The 23,730-nt window shown below is 41.6% G+C and overlaps 1 protein-coding gene across 1 annotated transcript in view; it reads left to right on the forward strand.

Annotated features, from left to right (window-relative positions):
- PCNT (pericentrin) overlaps positions 1 to 23,730 on the forward strand; it is a gene marked incomplete in the record, with an annotated part of 2,997,294 nt that overhangs the window by 2,550,757 nt on the left and 422,807 nt on the right. The window contains 1 exon segment of the mRNA XM_044060288.1: positions 19,936 to 20,026. Within this exon segment, the coding sequence (XP_043916223.1) occupies positions 19,936 to 20,026 (91 nt within the window).

A 23,730-nucleotide genomic window follows, 5' to 3' on the forward strand; every position in this document is an offset into this window, starting at 1 on the left:
TTAGGGGGTGAGAGGGGGGTGAAGTTGGCACTAAATCGATCTGCCAGAATATTGGCAATGTCCTTGGGATCAGTATATTTAATGCCATTCTGTTGTAGCTCAGAGCAGATCTGAGCATTGCCATTTAGATTCTTGACATAACTATAGAATGCCTTGGGATTGTCTTTGGAATCTTTGGCAATTTTATTTTCGTAACTAGCTTTTGAGGTTTTTATGAGGGATCTCAGCTTCTTACTGAGGCTGGTGAGGGAGTTTTTTACATCCTGGGATTTTCCTCTTTTCTGCAACAGTTTCTTCCTTCTGTTGTATAGTTTGTTTATAGCAGGGGACCACCAGATTGGCTTCCTTTTTGTGGAGGACAGCATCTTGGTTCTATTTGGGATTGCACTTTTCATGCACGAGTGGATGTGCTTGTACATTGCCTTAGTGTAGGATTCAGCAGTCTAACTTTCAGATCCCGTCTGCATGGGTGTCATGAAGTTTGTCACTTCTGACTTCAGTAGCATGAAGTTGGCTTTGGAGAAGTTTTTTTATGGAGGTTTCCTTACTGGGGGGGGTGGGGGTGGGATGTGGATGTCAAGGGTGATTTGCTTATGGTCAGACCTGACCAATGAGGGGGTGACCACTGGTTTGGAGCATCTATCTCCCATGTTGGTAATGACCAGGTCTAGGATATTGGAGCCCCTGGTGGACAATGGATTAGTTGATCCAGGGCATTGGAATTTATGAATTTCAAGAACCGTTGAACAAAGGTGTTGGTGCACGAGTAGTTTTCCCAGTTAATGGCAGGTTAGTTGAATTCACCCCGTATTAGGGTGTTTGGTTGTATCTTAATATTTTCCGGTATGTTTAGAAAGGTGTAGTGAGAATCTTGGGGCATGGTGGAGGGTTTTGTAGTAAGCTACAATTTGGATTCCAGTCTTGTCCAGTGTTAGTTGCACTTAGAGAATTTCAGACGCATTGTGTTGGGCAACTAGCCTGGTGATGTGAATATCCTTGGTGAATATGGACACTCCTCCACCTTTAGTGTTTCGGTCCTGGTTTGGTGGCCAAAAAGTGTGCGAAGAGTTGTAGCCTAGTATTGCAGGGGTGCTCTGGAGCCTTGAGACATGTCTCAGTTACTGCACAGATATCGATGTTCTCCATTTTTAGGAGTGCCTCGAGAGGAGTGCATTTTGAGGTTTAGGCTTCTAACATTGAGTAGCATTACCTTCAGATTTTGCATGCTTGTACCTGTTACAGTGGTGGTTTTGTCTTTTGAACTTTGCCTAAAAAAAAGGCACTATAGGAGTGGCAAGAGACTTGGCCAGTAACCTGAATCCCAGGGGCGACCAGTGCAGACCATCTCTGGCAAAGCATTGCGGTCTGTCGATCACGTCGTCCCAGGCAGACAGTTACTGGATCCCCTTTGAATGACACCAGAAGCTTAGCCAATTGCTGAAGTCAATTATTTTGTCCTTATACTGTGGTATCATTCTGGGCAAAGCTTGGATGCTACTCAGGGCTAGGGTTATACCTGCCTGGGCCACATGATCCTAGAGCTCTTCCATGTCTCTTTTCATGTAATCCAGGGCGGTACGTCTCTAGTCATTCACTCCAACATGGACAATGACAAGAGTCATATTCGTACTTGTTGTGAAGTGACTTGAGTGCATGCGTTATGTGGCTGATTCTGGCACCCGACAGGCAGCTGACTGTAATTTTCTCCTTGTTCAGCATGGTGAGTGGGACATCAGCATGCCTGACTATACAGTCACCTATCACTAAAGTGTTGGGTACATTGCTTGCCTTAGGGGCTGTTGTTGGGTGGCACACTGGTGTTGTGAGCTATGTGACACTTTGGTTGTGATTGGTGTTTGTTTGCGTTTCAGCTTTGGAGGTCCTTGTTGCTTGTGCAGGTTACTGTTAAGGGCCTCCACATATATGGGTTTAGTGTTGCTATGTGGGGTGTTGTTGGTGTGGGTTTAGAAGGGCTATTTGTTGCTTGAGGCGTAGTGTGGGTGTTAACCTCCCCTTCTTGACTGTCTAGCACAATCTTGGGTGGAGAGAGCTTTGCTTCCAGTTTGGCTGTGTAAGTGCATCTCTCGCAGTTTGTAGTGTTGGGTGGTAGGAGGAGAGGGATTGTCTGTGTACATGAAGCAATTGCTGCATTGCTCCAGTATGCTCAGATTCACCAGGTGGACAGAAGTCACCGGAAGCTGACCCTTGGACATGCCTGCTTTGGTGCTTTTTTTTTGTAAAGTACAAGAGCTGTTTTCCCTTACCTTAGCAAGGTACTTTGCAATTATAGGCTGTTTAGTGCCTGCGATTAATTTCTCCTTATTAACAAGGAGAGGTGAGTGATTGTATCAGTTTAAGACTTCCTAGTGCTTTCCAACAGGTTTTAAAGCAAGTTTTAGTCACAGGGACGCTTAAAGGTAAGATGAAAAAAATGGTTTATCCTAAACACTGCAGTATGCACTAGAGGAGTTAGATGTGAGAGTAGGTAACTTAAGTTTTACCTGTCTAAAAAGTTAAGTTTTAATGGAGAGTCACTATTTTTAAAATAGCAAGATAGATTGAAAAAGGGGGTGGTCACTTTTGTATTCTGGTACTATGGAATACAGTAGGATGGCGAATAAATTTAAATAGTTGAAGAGGAGTGATTTCACAAAGTGATAATTTTGTGTTTACTCACACAAGCCAGTAAAAACAGAGAGGAAATGAGATCTATGGCCAAATTAACATAAGGGGAAGGCAACTAGAAAGACAGTGGTTTTTAAGAACAGTACAGTAACCAGGTGGGGGAAAAAAATTTCTGCCCGACTCACAAGAGACAGATCTGTGGTCTCTTTTCAAGTTTTAATATGCAGTTAAAAGCAGAATAGAACTAAAACACAAGGTAAATAAAACAAATCACAGTATTCAAAATAGAAAAAGGCAATAAAGTAATACAACAAATAAAAAGCAAACAAACCTTTCCCTCACAGCAAAGCGTAGCAGTGTCTGGGTGAGCCTTTCTAGTAAAGCTCTGAAATGTTTTATTTTAACCCTTAAATAGAAGGTTTAGTCCCTAGCTCCACCCCCTCAGTTCACAGATGATTAACCTTAACTGACCTGTTCTATTGACCTGTATCTGAAGCATCTGTGAACACAGCCTGAGTGGAAGAGGTGGATAAAAAGGGAGCCCCGGATTCAGACACAACTGCTAAATACATACTCCCTGAATCTTCAGGAGGGCAAATAATTGTTCCCCTTCCCACATCTGAAGCCTCTGTGAACACAGCCTGAGAGGGAAGAGGAGGATGAAAGGGGAGCCCCGGATTCAGAGACAATGCTAAATCCACCACAGAAGTTCGTCCTTGAGACAAGGGGAACAAAAGTGTAAAATGTAGAGGATGCACATGTTGAAGCGACACCAACCATGCTAAATCCACCACAGAATTTCCTTCTTGAGACAAGGGGAACAGAAGTGTAAAATGTAGAGGATGCACATGTTGAAGCGACACCAACTTCAGAAACCAATGAAACTTCCTTGTGTAAAGTTTGGCCAGAATAAGCATTGGAATGGTGGAAGCCATGAACCCCAGAGCTCTGAGAAACTCCCTAGCTGTAGTAGAGGCCAGTGGAAGACGAGTTTGAAAGTAAGAAATGAGAGTTAAGGCCTTTGGAGGAGGCATGGATGCCAGTTTTGGCACAGCCTGAGTCCTGCAACCCTGAAAGACATGACCTTGAGGATTAGCCAGGGAAGACTTTCTGAAGTTTACTGTGAACCCCAAACTTTGAAGAAGAGAAATGGTAAAACTAAGATTCTGCAAAAGGATGTCTGGAGAGGATGCCTGTTATCAGCAGGTCATCCAAATAAGGAAATATTTGGATCCCTTGAAGCCTGCCTGCAAAACGGAATCACAGGAGCGAGGCATTTGGTGAACACCCTTGGGGTAGTAGAAAGGTCAAAGGGCAAAGCACAAAACTGAAAATGTCCCAGGATTCCCACTCTTTTCTTGATACACTGGAAAATATTAGGGTACAACCCAACACCCTAATAATGGGTGATTTCAACTACCCCACTATTAACTGGGAAAACTACTCTTGTACCAACTCTTTTGCTCAACGTTTTCTGGAATTCATAAATTCCAATGCCTTGGATCAACTTATCCACACCTTCATATATTCATATATAACATATTGTCCCACTTAGGAAAAGCAAAACCTTTTGTAGTGCATCAAAAAAAGTAAACCTATAATGCGTTTCTGTAGTGTGAAGCATGTCTGTAACAGCGCTTTCAGAGGTGCAACAGTTGTTGCACATCTAAGTGCTGTTATAGTCAGATAACATGGAAGGGACATTCCTTCACTCTCATCTGTCCTTTAATAGCTTTCGTCATGTAGTCAGTCTGCAAGTAACTTATTTAAATTAGAACAGTAACTCTCCATGACTTTTTTTCTACAGTTATATTTACTTGCTATCTATGCAACAGTACTTGCTAAGTGCTTTACTGGCTTTAAAAGCCAGTAAAACACTTAGGCTTTCTTTGTAGCTGGTAGGACATGGAGTAGAGAAAACTCCATGCACTACAGAGTTGTCAGGTCTCACTGATCATAACCATGTTATTGTGTTCTCAACATGGATGACAAGATTCACCTCTCGAAGTGAATTTCTTGGCATCCATGTCTGGATTGTAAAATAAAGTTATGATAGGAGATCTGATCATAGCCTTCTATTTTATACTCATCAGTACACAGATTGGGACATCCAGTAAGTTGTTTGAAGTAATATTAATTGTGCATCAAATCATTCATTCTGTTTCACTAGGAAAGAGATATGTGCGGGTTCTATTCCTCTTAAGTGACCTTGCACTGCCTTGCTACAGTGGTATGAAAACCCAGAAAAAAGTCGCATCACTTTAACTGCTACCATATGTATTAACAGTAATTGCCATTTGCTTGGTCCCATGGCACAGAGTAATAGAGCCCTGACTGCACTCCATATAACCCATTTGACTAACTGTATTGGTGCTGGAGAGCAAACGGGTAAGAAAGGGAGTGAGCAGCTGATGCCAGAAACTCCATTATGGTGGGGAGAGTTTGAGAAGCTTGGCTTACTGCACTGGTGACACCTTAAGGAGTATCATACAGAATAACAAGTCTAACATGCCAGTTCATTATGTTGTCTCATCACAACATGTTACCTCTTACTCCCACTTCCAGTTTTTTTGGTAACTCTTGATCTAAAGGATGTGTATCATATTCCTAAAGCTTCATTTTTCAAACTTTTTTTTAAGGTTTTCTGTGTCTGGCTTACATTGCTGCAAAGGTTATCACAAAGTGGCTAGCTCCAGTGATGGCATATCACAGACTGCACTCTATTTACATTTTTCCTTTTAGATAGTTTGCTTTTTCACAGTGTCAGGAATCTCTCACTTTAGGTAAGGAAATTCCTTTGTGGAGTGGGTTTCCAGAATGTTCAAAAGTCTTGTTTGACTCTTTCCCTTCAGATTGTTTTTCTGAGATGTCTCCATGACACCTCAGTTCAAAGAAATGTTCTTCCACAGGGAAAGGTAGATCTATATGTACATCATCTATTCCTGAGTTTCTCCACTCAGCCCAGGACTTCAGCAAGGGAATTTCTTAGAATATTAGGATTCATGGCATCTATGAGTACCATGATTTCTCTAGCTTGATTCCACACAAGGATGATTCAGTGTTACCTACAATCAGTTTATTCCCAACATCAGCATCTTCTGTCTTTTCAGTTTTGTTTTTAGGATTTGTAAAAAGGGAATTGCTTTTCTGGAGAGACCAGTTTTGTCTGAATCCAGGTCTCACATTTTTTTCTTCCAGCCTCATTACAGTCATTAACTACAGATATCTCACACTTTGCTTGGTGAACAGTGTCTTTAGGGGTCAAACTGCCGGGTCTTTGGAGCAAACATGCAAATGTTAAAAAAATTATTAAAAATGTTGACAGTCTTAAATGCACTCAGCTGTCTCAATCATCTCTGGGCCCCAGGGCTTCTAAAATGATTATGGACAACACCGCAGTCATGTGGTACATAAAGAGGGGAATTGCATATCTTACCATTTGTACAGATTAGACATGGTTGCCTAGGATGTTGCAGTTTAGCACAGTCTCACTCTACAGGAGTCATGCATTCTGTCAGAGCAAAACATTGTGGCACACAAGTTGAGCAGGACCAAGACAGACCCTCATGGATAGAAATTGAATAAGGGGGTTTTCTAGGATTTGATCCAGGTGTTGGGAACACCTCTGGTAGATATTTTCATCTCCATTCATAAACTGCCAAAATTCTGCTCAAACACATGCAAGCAGACCTGGAAAACAGGTGCCTTCTCATTTCCTTGGACAGGAATATTCCTGTATATTTTTCCAACCTTTCCGCTGATATCCAGTCCTTTTGAATATTCAGAAGGGACTCTCCAAAGATCATTATGGTGACTCCTTTCTTGCCCAGACAATAGTTTTCCCTTCTTTTGGAAATGACCAAAGATAATTAGCATAAGTTTCCTCACAGTCTGGACCTAGTCACACAAGATGGGGCTGGCTTGATTATTTTCTAACTTGAAGCAGTGACAGCTAACTGCCTGGCTGATGAAGTTTTAATACATTTTAAGCACTGATATTCTGAAGATGTGCAGCTGGTATTAAAGAAGGCAAAGAAATCTTCTCCTCGGAAATCAAATATTAGGAAATGGAAAATATTTTTTAGTTTGTGCCAAAATAAGACCCAGGACCCTTTTAAGCCTAGTATTTTTCTGGTTCTGATATATTTGAGATACACTTATCCTTTGGCCTTTCTTAGTCCTCAATCTAAGTTCATTTGTTGGCCCTTTCAGTATTTCTGCCCATGGGTCTACATCTTTCAAAGCATTCTTATGTCAAGATGGTTTTGACCTCCACCTGGAAAACAAGTAACCCCTCCTTGGGAATCTAAATTTTTTTTTGAAAAATAGTGCCTCCTTCATTTGAACCAGCTCATTAGGCTTATTTGAGGTTTTTATCATGGAGAACAGTTTTGCTGATTTTTCTCTGATTTCTGCAAGAAGAATATCTGAGTTGGAAGCTCTAATGTTGAGTCTGGCTTATCTCATTTTCACAAAGATATTGTTACCTTAAGAAATGATCTGACATTTATGCCTTAAGTTGTCAACTTTAAGCCAAGCTATCCCTCTCCCTGTCTTCTTTCCAGAAACTAAAATTTGGGAGAAATTATTTTTCAAATGATTTGCATGTTCACAGACCACTGAGACACTGTCTTGACATAACTAAAACCTTCAGAAATTGGAATCATTCATTGCTTCTGAAGGTAAGAAAAAAGGATAACCTTGTCAAATTAGGCTACTACCAAATGGTTGTCCCCTGCTTTCTCCTTTTGTTGTTCCCACCATAATGAGTCCGTTCAAGGCAGGGTCAAGGCACATTCTTCTCAGGCCTTGGAATCATCAGTGACTTTTTAAAAGGGGTGGACTGTAGAAGTATTCTAGAGGCAGTGGTTTAGTCTTTCTTGCATACTTTTACAAAGCACTGTAAACTAGACTCCTTTCCCAAGTGTAGAGCAGGCTTTAATAGGATAATCGTCCAGGGTTTCTTGGACCTTCATCCTTTCTCCTGCCATTCCTAATAACCTATGGGATTCTACTCATATTGCTAAGGCAGCTGCAGTAGTGATCAAATAATGAACATAGTACAGTTGTGTAAGTAAACTTTAACAGTAAATGTTCAACTGATCACTGCTTCAGTAGCCACCCCTCCCTTTATTTCTTTATGTTTTTGTTGCCAAGGTGTTGACATTGGATTTTACTTTCTTAGCATTGCAGTTTTTCAGGGTTCTTCTCCCCTCTTTCAGGTTTGCATGGAACCGCTGAAGGTGTCTAACACATAAAATGCATCCTTTATACCAATTGTTATTAGACAAAAAACGATTTTTCAATTCTAACATAATATTGGCAAAAATGGAGCCACATGCAGTGCCCATAGGTGTACCTTTCATTTGTAAAAAGTACTGGTTCTCAAAAATATGAAGTTATTCTTAAGCATAGTTTCTAAAAATTCTTCATAAAGGTTAATCTTCTCTTGGGGAAATCCTTTTTTAAAAAGATATTCACTAAACCTTAAAATACCCAAATCATGCGGAATTACTAATTATAAATCTTTAACGTTAATCATAATAAATATATAGTTCTCATTAAAGACCAGGTGGCTACATTTCTTCAAAATGTCCCAGGAATCAATACTGATATGTGGCTCACTAAAGATGCATTGTTTTAAGTTAGCATCCAACATCTTGGCAAAAGGCATAGTAAGAGTTACGAGCCTCTACTATAGGGTGCATGGGTGGATTAGTTAAATATTTATGGATTTTTGGCAGCCCAAAAATAGTAGGAATCATAGGGTTAGGAAGATTTAAAAAATGCATACGTTTGTAGTGAAATCCTTTGCTCTAACAACATGTTTCTAAGTTTAGTCCTTTTCCTACTATAAGCAACATTCATTTCATTAATTGAAACTTGACTGTATAAATTAAGTAATAAATTCTATTATTATAGTCCTGTTTATCCATATTAATTGGGCCAACTCCTTTGTCAGGTTTTATAAACCTGACATTTAATGTTCTAACAAACTTAAGCAGGTCCTGTTCTTCTTGGCTAAGGCTGAAGTGGCAGTGCACGTCAGAATTATTAAACAGATGTCTCTTAAGTCTAATTCACATACTTTATCGAATAATGCCATTGTCGGGGGAAGGAGTGGATTACAGATACTAGCAACCCGACGTCAAGAATAACACAAATTATTTTTCTTTTTAAATAAAATGGATAAATTTAACTTGCAAACGGTTTAAATTCCATCAGTGTCTTTGTGATATTCGCTCTTCTGGAAGGTTTTTTTTTTCCAGTTAAATACCCAAATGGGGAATCCTTTTCTCTGATCAATGTTCAGAAAAGTTAACTACTTGAAGTGTGGGAATCAAATCCAACGTAAAGTTTTTCATTCCTTTTGTCTGTTTTTATTTGGGGTCCCAGCACTTCATTTCCACTTGCCATTATTTTGATAGGTTTACAGCTAAAACCTTTGCGAGTGGGGCTGAAGTCCTTGCAGCACACATGGAATCCTCTGAGCAGTCCCTGCTGCCTCTCCCCCCTCCTTGGCTTCAGCTGCTGTTTTGCCTAAAAAAGTGAAAAGACAAAAAAACGTAAAGAAAAAGAATCGGCTGATAATGGTGATTCTCCTGTTTCTGCAGCTAAGTCATCTGATGACTCTGAGATGCTTTTGCAAACCCCAGGTCTTCTGACATCCAGGCCCTAGCCCACTGGTGTGATCTCTTTGATGGCTGCTGTGGCAGCAGGCCACAGAACCTTATTCTCTTTAACTTCTATGTTGGTCGTGTTAGAGGTCATTCTACTTCCAATGTCCAGATTTTGTTTACCAAGGGAGAAGTTTCTTCTTCCATGGTTCTACAGAAACACATTTCTTCTACACCAGTCATCTGAATGAGGACCAGATCCTTCCTTACTAAATGGATAACTAAACCAAAATGAACAGTCTGCATCAGCATGCATCCCAGTTGTCTGCTACTGTTACCCAGATTGAAACTTGGGATTTGCTTAAAATTGCCTGGGAATTCATGGGCTTTATGAAGTCCAGAGAGATCAGCCAGGTACCATTGACTACCCCTGTAACCTCTCCCAGTAAAAGACCAAGAGAGGTTGCTTTTCTAGAAGAGTCAGTTTCTCCTCAGTCTCAGATCCTGAAGAAGCAATCTTAGTCTGAGCACATCCCCCTCAGTCCTGTCCTGATCATTTCCAAAGGGTCTAAGGGTGTTGCTCAGATTTTGGTTAGAGTGTAAGTTGCAGCTACAATTACTGGATACTGTCCATTGTCTGAGCCGTTTAAATTTTATAAGTCTGATATCCCTTAGAAAGAGAAACAAAAAACAAACCATGTTTCTCTGGGTCCTAAGGACCCTCAGTGAATTGCAGAATTTTTTACAGGGGTTGTTTAACACCCTTAGGGCTTTAAAACCTCCACATGGAGTTTCTGTTCCTGCTTCCCCTTGATCCTGTATGAACAGGATTCCTCTGAAGAGGAGGTGGATTCAGATGAAGAATCCCTTGCTTATTTATCTCAGATCCCCTCTCCTTTGGACTGTGGGTCTGAGGAAGAGGAGTCCACAAGTCCTGACACTCCCTTCTTGGAGATTTCTTTTGGGGACACAATCTTTGACTTTAGCATTCTCATCCGCTCAATTTTTTTTGTTCTTCCTCTTCCATGTGTCAAGCTGGAACTTCAGTGGTGGATTCAGCAGCTGATGCTCTATGCAGGGCTCCCTTTTCGGTCACCTCTTCCCTCTTAGGAGCTGTTCACAGATGTTTCAGCTGTGATATGGGGAGTAACCTACAGCTTCCTAATGGTACAGGGAGTCTGGTTGCCTCATCAACAAAAAGACCACATCAGTGTTAAAGAAATAAGAGATGATCTGCTGGCTCTGCAAGCCTTTCATCCTGTCTTCTCCCTAGGGGACTTTTCATGGTGTTTACAGACAATACCACAGTGATGTGGCATGTCAACAAATGGGGAGGAGGAGGACAAGATCTTATCTTATTTGCTGGTTGGCACTCCTAGTGTGGGAACTAGCTATCCAGTATCAAGTGACACTTCAGGCAGTTTACATTTCTTCACGTCAAAACATTGTTGTAAACTCTCTGAGCAGGTCTGTAACTCAATCCCACAAACGGGTACTTCACAAGGATGTTTCCAGATGTTGTCCACCAGTGGGGTACTTCTCAAGTGGATCTTTTTGCCTTCCCTCTGAACAGACAAGTTCCTCTGTTTTTGCCAGAGTCCCAGGTCCTCTGGTCTGGAAGGTGGATGGACTCACTTTTTCTTGGAAGGGGCTATTTCCAGCCTCCTCCTTGCCAGTTGCCTCATTTTCCTTTGGTTCTGCAGGATCTGGTAGAACAGGGAACCATCCAACCTATCCCTTGTCTCAGCAGGGAACAGTTTTTTTATTACAGAATGTATCTGGTTCCCAGGAACGAGGGGTCATGGATGACCATTCTAGACCTGTCTTTTTTTAATACCTTTCTCAAGGTCCCTTTTTTTATGATGTTGTCTCTTTAGACACCTTTATTTCCTCTGTTGCTTCCTCAAGCCTTTCTGGTACCTCTGAATTTTCAAGGCCACTTAACTTTACATTCCTGTGCACTCTCTTTCAGAAAGTTTTTGTTTCTCTCTTTCTTCCTGTCATTATCAGTTCTCTACCTTGCCTTTTGGTCTTTCTAAAGTTCCTGAGAAATTGACTTGGCCCCCTTTTCAGCCTGCAGTTTCTTCTTCACGTCAGCATTGTATTAGTGGCTGTTACTTCTGCCAAAAGGGTCTCTGAATTTCAAGCACTCATTGTGGTTCCTCCTTTTTGGTTTTTCACAAGGACAAGGGTGTCTGTCTGTACCATTTTTCCTTTTATGCTGAAAGTGGTTAATGATTTGTCCTTGAATTAATCCATTCATCTTCCTTCTTTTTTCCCTTCTCCACAGACTACTAGTAAGAGAGTTCTTTACACCTTGGATTTACATAGACAGTTCAGGTGTTACTTAGACAAGACAAAACGTATCAGGAAATCTGAGCAACGTTTTCTTTCCGTCATGCCAGGAAATTTGGGTTCAGTGATGTGTAAACTAACCATCTTCACCTGGATTTCTAAGGCCATTTCTTTTTGCAATTTTCATGGCAAGCAGCTTTCCTGTTCTGTTTGTGCTCATTCTACCAGGGCAGTGGCCTCTTCTGGTGCTTTTGATCCATTTTGGAAGCTGCTAATTGGTATTTTGTTCACACACTTACCATAGATTACAAGTTGGATGTCATTTCCAGGGCCAGGTTGGGTTTTGCTAGAGCCGTACTTCATTGGTTTGCGGAGGGCATTTCTTTGTCTTCTTCCTCCTTCCAGCTTTCCAGTAGCTTTTGTACTCTCCCAAGACTAAATAATACTGCAATATTGATAAAGGAGGACATAGTACATTTGTGTAAGATCTTATCATAACGGTAGATGTCCTACTTCTCACTGTTGCAGATGTTCTCTCCCTACCTCCCACCTACCTCTGTTACTTTCTGTAGCCCTCCTTTTGGCTGAGGGGTCTTTCTTACATCACTTTCTCCTTCTGCCCTGGATGTACATGTTATTTCTATGGGGTTGCTGTGGCTCTTCTGGGGCACTTCATTTCTGAGTATTAGGTATCTGTATGTCACATGTGTACCTTACGCCTTGCATGTAGGACACATGCCTGCTGTACAATACGTGGAAGGTGTAAAGGCTTTTGTATGCTGGCTGGCTGTGTCTGATGGCCTTGACATGATATTCCAAGAGTGAAGAGCACTACAACAGTGAGAAGTAGAACATCTATGGTTATGGTAAGATCTTACACAACTGTACCTTCCTCTTAGCTGGCCTTTTTGATTGTGTGATGATGGAACAACACACCTAAGGGTCGACTTGGAAAGGAGAGGATGAAAACCAACTACCTGAATGGAAAAGGCCTGGGAACAGTTAGGCTTAAGCCTTGTGCTGTCATCAGGTAAAAGCTGCTTGCAGCAGAATACGGTGGTGTGATAAAGGTATCTATATTTGGATATCTGTCTTTACACTATAGAGACTCCACGTTTTTGGTATTGTACAGTTCATAGAATTACCACTACCTGTTGTGTGTTAAATTCAACTTTTCAAAGCTTTAAATTGAGTTATTTTACCTTTTTGTGGTTTGAGTAACAGGACTTGACAGTGGGAAAAGTAAGGTAGCAAGGTGTAAATCAGAGGCTTAAGTGCTGGTTCATCCATCTATGGAGGGGGGGGGGGATTTCCTGCCTATGATTTCTCCTGTAGTCTGGGAGTTCTATCTTAGGCAGAGAAAATTTACATGAAAAATACAGACAGTGGATGGTTGTGCATTTTACAACATGCGTATACTGGTTGCATTTATTTTGTTACATGCCACTGCGCACAAGGGATGGGTTTAAATGTAGGCCAAAAAGAAAGAACTTCCTCTTCTGTGAGGATGCCACTGTATTGGAATATTGTTTGTACTTTGTTTTTATTACAGATACTATTCTATCTAGGTTGCCATTGAAAAACACCTTTGTGCTAATGTTATGGATTTAATTGATTATTGCAGTAAGTTATGGTAGCATATACATACTCAGCTTCATATCATGGCTGTAGTGTTTGTAGAAAAAGTCAAAATAAATTCTGTAGCCACCAGGAATGATTTTTGCTTCACAGTCCTCCACCATTTCCTACACTTATACCAGAATGGCCCACTACCCATTTACTTCATTTATTAGAAACTGAAGAAACAGCAGCAAAATATTCCCTTCTCATGTTGGTGACTCACCCATGAAACCTAGAGTTGGTTTACAGTGAACATTGTAGTATTGGAAAGTAATGGTCAGAAGAGGCCACAGTTTTGGGAGAGAAAGGAGACTGCACACACCATATCTAGTTGCTGTCTTTATAGTTCTTTCTGACTGACGATATTTATAAACCAGATAAGTAGTAAGTGTGGAAGGGATAAAAGAACACTGCAACAAAATCTAGAAGATTTAGGATTTTTGTCTGGAAGTGTTTGCATAGATACTTTTACAATCCAAGCTGATTCCAAAGAATTTTTCCTCGGGTATATGGCAAATGTTGGAGCTGTGATGGGGAAGAAACTGGGGAGCATCTGTTTTTGGAGTGTAACGAACTAGCAGACTTTTAAAAATTCCCTAGAGTACTCTGTCAGGAATACTGGGTGAGCAAATGAGTGTAAATAAGAAGTTATAGTTTTTGAGCTGGTGTACAGGATCTGAATTGCCCAGACATAGTAAGACCTTGTTAAGTTTAATTCTGGTGGCTGCCAAAGGATCAAGATCTAAACCAACTGTACTAGAAGTAGCAAATATTGTAACAGAGATAAAAGAACATGAAGTGGGGTCTTTAGAAAAGGGTAGGAGGAAATTGCATAAAAAACTGGAAATTGTGAGAGCAATACATGCAGAAAAAAGTTTTTTTTAGGTAGAATGAGGTTTAAGAGAAGGCAGGAGTTGAATAATTTATGTAATGTTTGTAAATGTGAACTTGTTATTATGGTTTGATTACTTTTATATAAATGTAAGATGCTCTTCGTGTTTCACTGCTGCAGTCATTACATTTGTGTAGTCTGCTGGCAGGTTGCCCTCAGTCGGCCTGAATTCCAAAGTCTTGAGTCCTGCGTCGGTTGCTCTCTCTTCTTCCATGATGTCAGGTCGTCAGGGGTATAAAACATGCAGCCAACACCATTTTCTTTAGTCTTTCTTGCTGCGTGGTGCCCGAAGCAGAAGTATTTCGCAAGTGCCGGTCGGCCAACTACTGAAATATTCAAGTTTGAGTTTCAGAACCGAAGTTTTCACTAAAGCTAAGTACCCCATTGGGGAAACTTTTTTCTTGCTTTTTACCAATGTCAGGAAAAGTTAATAATTGTATTACTTGTGGGAAGCAAATACATCATAAGGATTTTCATTTATACTGTATCCCTTGCCTAGGCCCTGATCACAACATGCCTGGCTGTCGGTTTTGTGCTAGATTTAACCAACGCACTATTAAGTGTCAGTATATTTTTGCATCAAAGTATTTTGGAAACAGATTTAACTACCCAGAAATGTCGTCGGATAGCAATCCGACTACCGGAGTATATAAAAAACGCAAAGAAAAGGACTGAGAAAGGCAGTCGAGATCCAAAACTGACAACAAAGCTTCTCCTAAGCCAGTCACTGGTTTGCCGGTACTCAGTGAGGCACTTTCGCAGCCCCTGATACCCGCTACCTTCGAGTCGCAGGCCTCTACCGACACCCATGTGGAGTCCGGCATGCCGCAAGATACTCAAGGTATTGGACCGACGGATGTATCTCCCTCGGATGGGTCCAGAGCCGCGGAGCAGGCACCGGCTTCTGAGGGTGTATTCAGACATCAACATTTGTAAATCAAACCGAAGACAGCTGCAAAACCAAAGACAAATGCAACTTCTAAAACTAAAAAAACGACTCATGAGCCACGTACACAGGCCTCTATGCCTAAAAAACAGATGATAAAAATGGCTGAAGACCTTATTACCTTGATCAGGGGTACCCATACCTCTCCTGATAAGAGGCCTAGGCAAGACACTGATTATGATTCTTCAGATCAGGTTTCTATTTCTTCTGATTCCTCTTCTGATCAGGAATTATCTATACCTCCCTATGTGAGGATTCTGATGCTGAGGAATCTATTCCATCTGCATCTCCTCCTGAGGATTATTCATTTGGAGAAACCTTGCATACTTTGAGGGAGCATTTTCACTGGGAGAGTCAGGACTTCTCAGAATCAAAAAAGAGACTCCGGGATTTCCTCCTTCTCCCTCAGCACAGGCCTTTAACCATCCCCCCTGTTTTAGACATTATGGATGATGTGTTTTCGGAGTCAAGCTTGACCCCTGACTTCTTACCTCCGGCTCCCAGTAAGCCTGACAGACATTACAGGGTCCCTGACTCACATAACTTTTTATTTAGAAACCTTGCTGCTGATCCTGAAACCATTTCACAGGGTCCAAAGGGAGTTAAGGCCTCAACAGCAAAACATCCTACCCCCTCTGACAGAGATTCTGGGCACTGGACAGATGGGGAAAAAAGGTTTATACATCTGCAACCTTGGCCTTAAACTGTCAATTTCATATGCTTAAGTGCCAACAACATGTTATGGGATTGCTGAAACAAAAAATGATGTTGATTTCAGAATGTGCAGAAAATAAAGAATTGCAGGAATTATTGCATGCAGCTGAACAAGTTGGAAAGCATACTTTGCAATGTGGTTTTGATTCCGTAGAGGCCTCCTGCAGGGCCGCAGTTACTGGATCTGTGATTAGGAGGCATGCCTGGTTAAAGGAACAAAATTTGCCTGATCATGTTAAAGCTACATTGCTAGATGCACCTTTACAGCATGATTCTCTGTTTGGTATTAAGGCAGAAGAGGTTTTAAAGAAAATGGAAGACAAAGCTAAGTCTATGCAAACTGTTAAAGACTTCTTACAAGTGCAGCCACCAAGATTCAGTAGACACTGGCCTACAAAAAATTAGCCCTTTTCTGTGTCAGACAGAGCTCAAAGGAGCAAATCTAGATGCCCTAAGGGTTCCAGATACCAGGCACAAGATTCATACAGGTCAAAGCAATGGGGCGCTTCCACCTCCAAATCTGGAGGAGATAAAGCGCAAACCTACAGAAAGCAATCCCAATGACTTCCCTCTACCTACACCAAGCACTTATCTTTTGGCAGCACCCATAGGGGGAAAATTAGCACTTTTTGCTCAAAATTAGCAGTTAATAACCCAGGACAAGTGGGTACTAAACATCGTATCACAGGGATACAGATTCCATTTCCACACTCTGCCAATGGCAAATGGTTGGCCAGATCTGCTAAAAAATCAATGGCAGAGGCACAGAAACAGGTTACGTCCCTCATGCATATGGGGGCCATTCAGACAATACCAGAACAGGAAAAAGGACAAGGTTTTTACTCAAGACTGTTCTTGGTAGCCAGAAAGGATAAGGCCTGTGGCCAATGCTGGATTTATTAATTTTGAACACGTACCTGGACATTCCAAAATTCAAAATGCTGACTTTCCAGCAGCTTCTGCCCATGCTGGGCAAGAATGCTTGGATGATGACTTTAGACCTAAAAGAGGCATTACCTGCATGTCCCAGTAAGACAATTGTGCAGAAGAAACCTCAGATTCAAGGCTGGCTTAAAGTATTACCAATTCTCTGCACTGCCTTTTGGCTTATCTACTGCGCCCAGGGTCTTCACAAAGTGCATGGCACCAGTAATTGCATTTTGCAGACAAAGAAGTATACAAATATATCCTTACATAGACGACTGTCTCATTCAAGCAGAGAACAAGGACACTCTTCAACACCTGGCATTTGTGAAAAGGCTTCTAACATGCCTAGGGTACACAATAAACAAAAAGAAATCACAACTGAAACCCACTCAAAAGATAGCATTCCTGGGTGCAAGCTTGAATACAACTGCCCAGATGGCTTAACTCACGCCAGACAAGCAAAGGCAACTGACTACTTACTTCAAACTGATGGCAGCAAAAACCCAGTCTTCTGCAAGACAAATTCTGCAGGCTCTAGGCTTCATGGCATCCTGCATCCCACTGATTCCATATGCAAGACTGCATATGAGGAAACTTCACTGGTACCTAAAAAGTTTATGGAGTCAACATTCTCACAATCTGGAAACAATGATTCCTCTCATTCCTCTGGAAACAATGATTCCTCTCATTCCCTGCCTGCAACAGGAGTTCCTATGGTGGGCAAAGGCATGTCACCAAAACATGGGATGGCCATTCACTCTACCCCCTGCCAGCCAAACCATAACAACAGATGCATCAGATTATGCCTGGGGGGCCCACATGGCAGGAAGATGCATTCAGGGCATATGAGCACCAAAACAAATGCATCTACATATCAACCAGAAAGAGATGCTAGCTGTTCAAAATGCCCTAACAGCCTTCAAGGACTTACTTCAGCTAGGACAACTACTGATAAAGACGGACAACACCACAGTCATGTGGTATATAAACAAGCAAGGGGGCACATACTCATACCCCCTTTGCAGATTAGCCATGGCACTGTGGGAAACAGCTTTGACCTACCAAATACATCTTCAAGCTCAATTCCTGCCAGGAAAACAAAACCCTCTGGCAGACGATTTAAGCAGAAACCTTATGGATCCTCACGAGTGGAAACTAAATCCACAAGTCTTCAGCATGATAACAGAGAAATGGGGGAGCCCAGACATAGATCTATTTGCCTCTCCTCAAAATTATCAATTGAAAAGATTCTGCACAAGGACTTATAACAGACAAGCATGGAAAGTGGACGCCCTATCCTTCAGTTGGAAAAACCTGTCAGTGTACACCTTTCCTCCTCTGCCTCTTCTCCCCAAGGCCCTCCTAAAAGTCAGACAAGAGAAACCAAAGATGATACTAATTGCCCTGGACTGACCCCACCAATACTGGTACCCAATCCTAAGGAACTTGTCTCAATACCCAGCTTGGACCTTGCCTCAAAGACCACAACTACTGTCCCAGCAAAACAATCAGATCCTGCACAATCAACTACAGACTCTTGAACCTGGCAGCATGGCTGATCATGTAGTCATACAAACAACACCTCTCAGTAAAGCTGGGATGGATGTCATTTTGGAAGCCAGAAGGCCTAGTACTAGAAAATCTTATGCTGACAAATGGAAGAGATTCTGTGCTTGGAATCGAGCACAAGGACCTGATACAGCAGAACCAAATATTCCTCAGATTTTGCAATACTTAATTGAGATGCTTGACAAGGGCCTATCTTTCTCATCAATTGAAATCCATGCCTCTCCCATTTTGGCTCATTATAATGCAGAGCCACCAATCTTTTCTCATCCTTTACTAAAGCAGTATCTTAGAGGAGCTAATAATTTAAGGCCTCCTAGAAGACCACCGTTGCCTGCATGGGACCTCAATTATGTGTTGGAAAAGCTCACCCTGCCTCCATTTGAACCAGCTGCTACCGCTGATATAAAGTTCTGATCATGGAAAACAGCTCTGCTACTAGCAATTACTTCAGCAAGAAGATTGTCAGAGCTACAGGCCCTCATGGCTGTAGAGCCTTTTAATATAATTTACCCAGACAGGGTGTGTCTGAGGACAAATCCTACTTTTATGCCTAAGGTGGTTTCCATTGTGGCTCTTAACCAAACAATCCATCTGCCAACCTTTTACCCAAATCCGCAGAACAAGGGGGAGAGAATTCTGCATTCCTTGGACGTACACAGATAGCTAAGATTTTACTTAAACAGGACTAAAGCTCTAAGAAAAACTGAGCAATTACTAGTGACATATGCTGCAGGATCAGAAGGCAAGGCTGTTTCAAAGCAGACATTTTCAAAGTGGATAAGCCACTGCATCCGTTTCTGCTACTTACACCATGGTAAAACCTGTGACCAAGGGCATTAGGTCTCATTCCACCAGAGCTGCAGCTACTTCAGCAGCCTTTCTAAGGGGAGTACCAACCAAAGACATTCTAGAGGCTGCTACTTGGAGTTCTGTTCACACCTTTACAAAGCATTATCATTTGCCTCTCTACTCAAAATCCAGGGCAGGCTTTGCCACTGCAGTTCTGCAGGGCCTTATAGCCGCTCCTAATGCTGTTTAGCTCCAGCCTCCTAACCATAGCTTTGGGACACTACCCAAATGTAATGACTGCAGCAGTGAAACACGAAGAACATAGTACAGTTGTGTACACTTACCATAAATGTAGATGTTCGAGTGTATTCACTGTTGCAGTCCAGGTTACCCTCCCGCCATCCCCCTGTCATTCTGGAGTTTATCTTTCCTTCTCTATCTTCTACAACCTATTTGCTTGTAGATGAAGGTAAAGTTTATATTGATGCATGTATGTATATATGTGTGTGTGTGTGTGTGTGTGTGTGTGTGTGTATATATATATATATATATATATATATATATATATATATTTTTTTTTTTTTTTTTTTTCTACCTTTTTGGGGGGCACCTGAGATAGGCGGCAAGAAAAACTAAAGAAAATGGCGTCAGCTGCATGTTTTATACCCCTGACGACCTGACGTCATGGAAGAGGAGACAGCAACCGATGCAGGACCCAAGACTTCCAACTGAGGGCAACCTGCCAGCAGATTACCCAAATGTAATGACTGCAACAGTGAATACACTTGAACATCTACATTTATGGTAAGTGTACACAACTGTACTTTTTCCTATTTCACAAGCGATAATTTAGTAAAGGTGTGCAAAGAAATGAAGGTACTGAAACTTTTTTTTTAAAGAAGGGATAGAATCTCTGTGTAACCAGTTTCTTTGTCTTCTAGGTTAAGTTTCAGTGAAGATGACACATTTTCCGTTATACAAAGTCTTACTGAGTTGAAGAGTGAATTGCAGCAATTATCCTTTGTTTCACAGGTGAGGAAAGAAACTTCATGTAGTAGATACCTTTAATTTATGTCAGGTACACTGCTTTGAAATGAGATTATTTCTTAAGACTATCTGCAAATATATAGAGCTGAGTATATATTTCTGTATTATTCTGTATTATAGAGCTAAATTGTTGCTTAGATATCTGTTGTCTTACTGTTCTGCAAATATATAGAGATCAGTATATATTTTTTTGGTTTTATAATTTGCACTCTGATTCCTCACATCTCTGTTGAAACTTTTCCCCACCCCTGTCCCTGTTCTTGGTTGTAGTTTAAATTTGGTGGCTTTTGCAGTGCCCGCCCCACTGTAGATTTGATCTAGGACACTCCCCCAGTCCCATCTCTTTACCGCATTCTACCTAATAAACCCTTTCTGCATTTGCTTTTAGTCTTTTTTTAATTTAATTAAATTTTTTCAAACTATATGTGGACTAATATTGCTACATACTCAAGTGTGCCAGCTTGCACTGTATGTGAATTGTTTTTACTACTGTTTTTGCTACTTTTCTGGGAAAAAAAATTGTAAGCCTGTTTCCTACCTTTCCTTTAATTAGTGTTCCAGATACAGATTTGCTGTATCCAGGACTATTTGTAAGCTTCTGAGCCCCCAAGCCTTTCTGTGTTGGAGGGAAGCCTTCTAGCTTATCAGTGGGAGTGGTAAGCACTAGGTAACCTGTCTACCACATAAGGAGTGGTTCTGGCCCAGAATTTGTAGTTATTGGCCGTTTGGGCGGTCTTCCATCTCTCTCAACTTTCTGATTTGAAGGCCTGCATTTGCACTTGTTTCTGTCCTGTAACTCCTGGGCCCATCTCATTTGCTCACTCAAAAAAAAAAAACGTATCTGCTTTTACTGTATTTGTGTTTCTTCCTACTTTATTTTGCTTTTGCGTCATCTTAAAAGTACTCAATTGTATGTATTACTGCTTGGTGTAACTCATTCTAAGCCTTTTAGTTTAAACACTTGGGCTTCAGACCAGTTGTTTTACATTAAGAAGGTTTGTGGTCTGCACTGTAGTGGCAGAACAGGTAGCTTACATCCTTCTAAGTTGGGAACTGCTGATTGAGGGCTCAGTGTCTGTTATTCTAAAAGTGTATTAATTCTGGTTTAAGCACTTGGGCTTCAGGCCAGTTATTTTACATTAAAAGGGTTCGTGGTCTGCACTCTTGTGGGAGGAGAGGCTGGACTCTTCCTTCTGAGCTGGGAATTTCTGGTTAAAGGCTTATAGTGCCTGCATATTTGAACTGCTTCTTACTGAAATTGGTACACCTCGTTTGCTGTAGCATAGACTAGATCCAGGCCTGCTGAATCTAGCTTTGTTTGTATAACTTGAGCACTAATCCAGGCATTCTTTAAAGTATTCAATTGTATTTATTACTGCTTGGTAGTAACTTGATTAAAGTGTAGCTATCATTCTAAGTCTTTTGGATTAAGCACTTGGGCTTCAGACCAGTTGTTTTACATTAGGAAGGTTTGTGGCCTGCACTGTGGTGGCAGGACAGGTAGCTTACATCCTTCTAAGTTGTGAACTGCTGATTGAGGGCTCAGTGTCTGTTATTCTAAAAGTGTATTAATTCTGGTTTAAGCACTTGGGCTTCAGGCTAGTTATTTTACATTAAAAGGGTTTGTGGTCTGCACTCTTGTGGGAGGAGAGGCTGGACTCTTCCCTTCTGAGCTGGGAATTTCTGGTTAAAGGCTTATAGTGCCTGCATATTTGAACTGCTTCTTACTGAAATTGGTACACCTCGTTTGCTGTAGCATAGACTAGATCCAGGCCTGCTGAATCTAGCTTTGTTTGTATAACTTGAGCACTAATCCAGGCATTCTTTAAAGTATTCAATTGTATTTATTACTGCTTGGTAGTAACTTGATTAAAGTGTAGCTATCATTCTAAGTCTTTTGGATTAAGCACTTGGGCTTCAGACCAGTTGTTTTACATTAGGAAGGTTTGTGGCCTGCACTGTGGTGGCAGGACAGGTAGCTTACATCCTTCTAAGTTGTGAACTGCTGATTGAGGGCTCAGTGTCTGTTATTCTAAAAGTGTATTGGTTCTGGTTTAAGCACTTGGGCTTCAGGCCAGTTATTTTTACATTAAGAAGGTTTGTGGTCTGCACTCTTGTGGGAGGAGAGGCTGGACTCTGCCCTTCTGAGCTGGGAATTTCTGGTTAAAGGCTTATAGTGCCTGCATATTTGAACTGTTTCTTACTGAAATTGGTACACCTTGTTTGCTGTAGCATAGACTAGATCCAGGCCTGCTGAATCTAGCTTTGTTTGTATGCTTGTTATTTCCCTGAAATGCTAATTCCACCTAAAACATGGCTTTTCAGCGTTTCTGTGGATCCCTAGTGATATCTGCATTGCTTACTGTACTTATTTCCTTGTTTCACTTGAAAGAAAGTTACTGTTTGTCATTTTTGCATTTAAGTTACCTGTAACACATTGCATTTAAGTTACCTGGCACTTGCTCACTAAAGCAATTATATAAGCCAGCAATAAAATATTAAAAGCACTACACCCTCACAAACTCCCCTTGAGTACCTCGTTCCCCATTGGCCCTTTTTTTTCAGTTATAAAAGAATTCCCAATACTATTCTAGCATGTCCAAAGGTCAGTTGTCAATCTCCTCTCCGGTCCAGCTGGTGAATCTGGGAATCTTGAGGCAATGTTACAACTGCCTCATGTACACAGACAACCCTCTCCTCCTCCCAACAAATTCCAACACATGTGAGAGATGCAACCATATAGCCATACTGGAGGCTAAGCTCTCTCAACTCAATACTGGCGAAACCAGTCAGGAGGAGAAGGAAACCACACTCACACAATTCCAGTCTCACATAGACCTACCACGACAGCAAACCAAACACATAAACACACACATAAAAATCTGCCTAAGCAGCAGAGACCTCCAAAGCAGACACCCAAGCAGCCGCTACCCCAAAACAAAACAAGTGCAACACATAGCTCACAAAGCCAGTGTGCCGAGCAGCCACAGCCCTTAAGGCTAAACAATACACCTGATACACTTGTAATAGGTGATTCTATCGTCAGGCACACTGACGTTCCGCTCACCAGGCTGAACAAGGAGAAGGTCACGGTGAGCTGCCTGTCAGGCGCTAGGATCCACCACATAACACAAGCACTCAGGTCACTCCAAGGCAAGTACAAATATGACTCCATCATTGTCCATGCTGGTGTGAATGACCTGAGACGTACCTCCCTGGACTACATGAAAAGAGACATAAAGGAGCTCTCTGAGCATGTAGCCCAGGCCGGTATGACCCTGACCTTGAGTAGCATCTTACCCTCACCAAGAATGTTGCCACAATATGAAGACAAGATGATCAATTTCAACAATTGGCTTAAGTATTGGTGTCATTCAAAGGGGATCCAATGCCTGTCAGCCTGGGATGACATGCTCGACAAGCCCCGATGCTTCACTAGGGATGGCTTGCACCTGTCACCCCTGGGCTTTCGGATATTGGCGAAGGCTCTTGCTACCCCCATAGTGCCTTTTTTAGGCAAGGCTCAAATGACAAACCCACCTCCATAGGTATCACAAGGGATAAGAAACTAAGAGTAATGCTACTCAACGCCAGAAGTCTAAACCTCAAGATGCACGCACTCGAAGCTCTCCTTAGCATGGAGAACATCGATATCTGTGCAGTAACAGAAACCTGGTTCAAGGCTCCCG

This window comes from Protopterus annectens, chromosome 2.part0 (genome assembly GCF_019279795.1).
Source record: "Protopterus annectens isolate FY-2018-M chromosome 2.part0, PAN1.0, whole genome shotgun sequence".
Taxonomy (NCBI): domain Eukaryota; kingdom Metazoa; phylum Chordata; order Ceratodontiformes; family Protopteridae; genus Protopterus; species Protopterus annectens.